At 36.2% G+C, this 4,802-nt stretch overlaps 1 protein-coding gene across 3 annotated transcripts; it reads left to right on the forward strand.

The window, feature by feature from the left end:
• The first annotated feature begins 623 nt into the window (after positions 1 to 623).
• LOC135785384 (E3 ubiquitin/ISG15 ligase TRIM25-like) lies at positions 624 to 4,085 on the forward strand. Of its 3 annotated transcripts, none has more exons than XM_073813153.1 (6): positions 624 to 1,253; positions 1,380 to 1,475; positions 1,606 to 1,839; positions 2,009 to 2,168; positions 2,350 to 2,391; positions 2,883 to 4,085. In XM_073813153.1, the coding sequence occupies exons 1-6, from the start codon at positions 672 to 674 to the stop codon at positions 3,425 to 3,427; spliced, it is 1,659 nt and encodes a 552-aa protein (XP_073669254.1). In that variant the 5' UTR covers positions 624 to 671; the 3' UTR covers positions 3,428 to 4,085. The 3 variants fall into 3 exon arrangements, with proteins under 3 accessions (XP_073669254.1, XP_073669253.1, XP_073669255.1); XM_073813152.1 differs by having other exon boundaries at positions 2,335 to 2,391; positions 2,883 to 4,084; XM_073813154.1 differs by lacking the exon at positions 2,350 to 2,391.
• Positions 4,086 to 4,802: the final 717 nt, after the last annotated feature.

Genomic DNA, 4,802 nt, shown 5'->3' on the forward strand with positions numbered 1-4,802 from the left:
GCCAGAATCTAATTAGTTATTTATTAGATTTAGTTATCAAAAATGTTTTGTGTAATATCTTTGTGTGCTGTTCTGTACATTTTGGCTTTAAAATGTAACGAGGAATCATTTAATGAATGTTTACACGTTGTCTTTCATATTAAGATAAAAACGCGTCCTCAGTTTCGTCTTTGTTCATCAGAAATGCAATAATGGATATTTCAGACAGAAATTTTAAAAAGCTCACTAATGATTGCAGGGTAGCCTACAGTAAGTGAGAGATTTTCTTGCGCAGGAACTGCATTCACGCACGGACATTCAAAGCAAAGCGATTGAGCATCATTGTAAAGGGAGTATCAACTTTTTATAAAATGCGGTTGTTATTTTTTTTCCGGCATCTCGGGGCCCTTTCCAGCCCGAGGCCCTGGGCTTAAGCCCAGGTAAGCCCATATGCGGCCCTGTTTGTTTATATATATTTTTATAATGTTTTCATCTTTAAAACACTGCTTAAGTTTACATCAGAATGCACATGTAATATATTTAATACAAACACTTCGTATGGTTTGGCCAAAAAATGAAAGTGAAAGTGCAGCTGAGTCACACCTAACATGTTTTGCACATGACACAAAACCAGGAAACTACTTTTCAAGCGAGTTTGTTTCTCTCTCTGTCTGTCAGTATATTATTGAAATATGGCAGAAGCTCATGTTTTTCAGGACAAGTTCAGCTGTTCAGTGTGTTTGGATCTCCTGAAGGATCCAGTGACCATTCCCTGTGGACACAGTTACTGTATGAGCTGTATTACAAACTGCTGGGATCAGAATGAGATGAGAATCTACATCTGCCCTCAATGCAGACAAACCTTCACACCAAGACCTGTTTTATTTAAAAATGTGATGATTGCTGAAATGGTGGAGGAACTGAAGAAGACAAAACTTCAGACTGCTGTTCCTGCTGACTCTTATGCTGAAGCTGGAGATGTGGAGTGTGACGCCTGTACTGAGAGAAAATACAAAGCTGTCAAGTCCTGTCTGGAGTGTCTGAAGTCTTACTGTCAAAATCATCTTAAACAACATGAGAATTTCTTCAATGACAGGAGGCATCATTTGATGAATCCCACCAGACAACTTCATGAGATGATCTGCTCAAAACATAATAAACAACTAGAAATCTACTGTCGCACCGACCAACACTGCATTTGTTATCTGTGTACGATGGACGAACATAAAAACCATGATACTGTGACAGCTGTAGCAGAAAGAACTGAGAAACAGGTATGAACTGAATTCAGACACTGCACTAAATAATATGCTAAACCATGAATGTCATTATAGTAACATTACATGCATGCAGTTTAATGTAATATCTTTGAGGTTGTATAGTTATTTGTTATCTTACAGAGAGTTTTGGGAGAGCGACAGAGAAAATTACATCAGATAATTGAGGAGAGAGAGAAGGAGCTTCAGGAGCTGAGAGAGGCTGTGGACTCTCATGCGGTGAGTTTTGAGCAGAAAAACATCTGCTGACAGCTTGAAGATCAGTTTAAGATTCATGACTCTCCTCCAGTGATGGAGATCTTTACTGATGTACCTGTAATGGATCTGATTGTAATGTTTGTCCTAACAGCGCTCTGCACAGACAGCAGTGGAGGACAGTGAGAGGATCTTTACTGAACTGATCCGATCCATTGAGAGAAGACGATCTGAGGTGACACAACTGATCAGAGATCAGGAAAAGACTGCAGTGAGTCGAGCTGAAGGAGTCATGAAGCGTCTGGAGGAGGAGATTGATGATCTGAGGAGGAGAGACGCTGAACTGAAGCAGTTTTCACAGACAGACAATCACATCCATTTCCTACAGGTAACACAACTCTGAAATACAAAACAGTGAGTCTGTTTAAGACTTTATTTCTTATATGACTATGATTTTAACATGGTGGTTATTTTAGCCACTAAGATTATAAGCTGTTTAATGTGGTTAATGTTGAATCTCTATGTTGTCTTTGCATTTGTAATCTTTTCTTCTTCAGGGTTTTCAGTCTCTGTCTGCAGCTCCTGAGTCTTCAGTCTCACACAGATTTACTCTCAGTTCTCTCCTCTCTTTTGATGATGTGAGAAAATCTCTCTCTCAACTGAAAGACAAACTGGAGGATTTCTGTAGAGAGGAGATAGAGAAGATATCTGGTGAAGGTAAAGTAGCACATATTCATTTACTCTTCAATGTCACACAAGCAACAGCGCTGTTAGAATTTATATCAGTTTTATGCTCTCTGTTTCATTGTGTTTATCCACATATTATTTATATATTAATATTGTGATATGGGAATTTTAATAACTATGCCTGTTTATGTTTCAGTTACATATATCTCAGTTATTTCTAATGAACTGAAGACCAGGGAGGATTTCCTACAATGTAAGAGACTTTGAAAACTTTTATGATTTATATCTTTGATTTATTTATATACTTTAGTAAAAAGATAAAATAAGTTGAGTATTATTAATGTTTACAGAAAATGTTTATGTTCAGGTCACACGTGTCAGTTATTGTTAAAGAGGTGAATGAATTGAGTAAAATCATCAGTAAGCTGCAGATATCACTCAGACTCAGAATCAAAACATTAACCTTTGAACATTTTTTCCAACTTATTACTGCTACCAGACAAAGGACACGACTTACCAACTTTTTGGCATAAAACTGAATTAACGCTAACTGTACAAATGTAATGAGGACATTTAAGCATATATTAAACAATCTTAAACCTAATAATAACTGTGGAGAAATGATAGTTAAAAAAAGAGTACGTACAAATATAAAAATGTGTAGGTTTTTGAAAAAAATTAATAAATCTGCAATGATGATTTTTTTATTAAACTGCTGCAGTCATTTGTGTTTATCTTCACCAGATTTCAAGCAGTTCACACTGGATTCAAACACAGTGTATAAAATCATTCAGCTGTCTGATGGGAACAGAACGGCTACTCGCACTTACACAGACCATCAGTATCCTGATCATCCTGACAGATTTGATCACTGGAGTCAGGTGTTGTGTAGAGAGAGTTTGTGTGAACGCTGTTACTGGGAGGTTGAGTGGAGTGGTAATGTGAGTATATCAGTGTCATATAAGAGCATCAGCAGGAAGGGAGAGGGTCTTGAGTGTAGGTTTGGATTTAATGATCAGTCCTGGAGTTTGTACTGCAGAGACTCCAGCTGCTCATTCATTCACAATAACAAACTCACTAAACTCCCTGTAGTGTTGAGCTCCTGTAGAATAGGAGTGTATGTGGATCACAGTAAAGGATCTCTGTCCTTCTACAGTGTCTCTGATACAATGAACCTCATACACAGAGTCAAGACCACATTCACTCAACCACTTTATCCTGGGTTTAACATCATTTTAGGTTTAGTGAAGTTATGTAATCCAGCAGTAGATGAGAGATTCTCTAACTAATACTGCAAACTTCGACTAAAATGATAATATAGTTTATTCACTAACACTGTTACCCTGGGCCTTGTTTATTGTAAGAGTTTCCACAGACAATCTTGTTATCTTGCAAAATTGATCATAGATATTTTACAATAAATACTGTTAAATTCAGGGTTATAGGGGGGATTCAGACATGATTAAAGGGAGAAAAAAATCTGAAAATGAGGAAAACTTGATCATTCAGAATGGATATTGTAAGATTACAAGTGCAAATTATGTTTTTAATATAAGCAAACACATAAAGAATTAGTTTGTCTTCATTTCTGCATTCTCCAAACTCTGTCACATTCATTAACTTTTACCTTCATGTTTGGAGAGGAGTAACTTTTAGCAAGCTAAGTTGTTTAGTTTGAAGATAGAAATAAAGTCAGAAGACATTTTATTGAGATTATGGTTGTTGTTGGGATCGTTGCACCCTAAGGGCTATATCATACACCCAGCGCAATGCTCAACACAAGTGTCTTTTGCTAGTTTCAACCTGGCGCAATGATCATTTTCACGTTTAGCGCCACGTGTTTAAATAGCAAAATGCTTTAGCGCCCAATTCTGTGCCCATGGGCGTTCTGGGCTGAAAATGAGGTGTGTTCAGGTGCATTGTTGGCGTGTTGCTATTTTGAGGCAACTAAAATAAACTACAGCATTGACCAACAAAAACCTGCTCTAAAGTCAATGGTGCAATATTCTTTATGTTATTTAAAGAGCGCATTAGTAATATGCGCCTATAAATAAAACAACAACGCGGGTTTGCTTATCAAATACATGGATGCGCAACAGCACAAAAACGCTCTAAATATAAAAAATTAAAGGATTAAAATGTAAAAGATTATTATTGAGTCTCTTGGACATAAATGAGGACCGATTATGAGACGTTAGAAGGCGCAAAGAGCTGCTTCACCTGCAGCCTGGTTAGTAAATAAATGCTTTGATTTAAACAAATGCATCTGTTTTTAAATGTTTTTTAAATGCTACCCCATGGATTTACTGTATATGATGACTCTGTACCTGTGGATATGGTGATATGAGAAACATTTTTAAGTAATGCTTTAAAAAAAAAACATGCCGCTGTCCGAGTGCTGAAACGCATCGGCTCTCCGCACGTTTGTAAATTCTTTATCTCTTGTTCAAACCTTTTCTTGCATATTTGCAAATTATTTTATGAGATAACAAAGATTATGTAGGATATCAATACATTTACAACAATTAAAAGTCTGCTATTTTAACTTTTACAACTTTTAACTATTAAATTACTTTTATAGGTTTTAATCCAAAAAAATAACAATTTCAATTCTAATGAAAACAACAAATTTTTTAACATTATTCTTAAACTGGTGGTCTTCTT

Source organism: Paramisgurnus dabryanus, chromosome 22, assembly GCF_030506205.2.
Source record: "Paramisgurnus dabryanus chromosome 22, PD_genome_1.1, whole genome shotgun sequence".
NCBI classification, from domain to species: Eukaryota; Metazoa; Chordata; class Actinopteri; order Cypriniformes; family Cobitidae; genus Paramisgurnus; species Paramisgurnus dabryanus.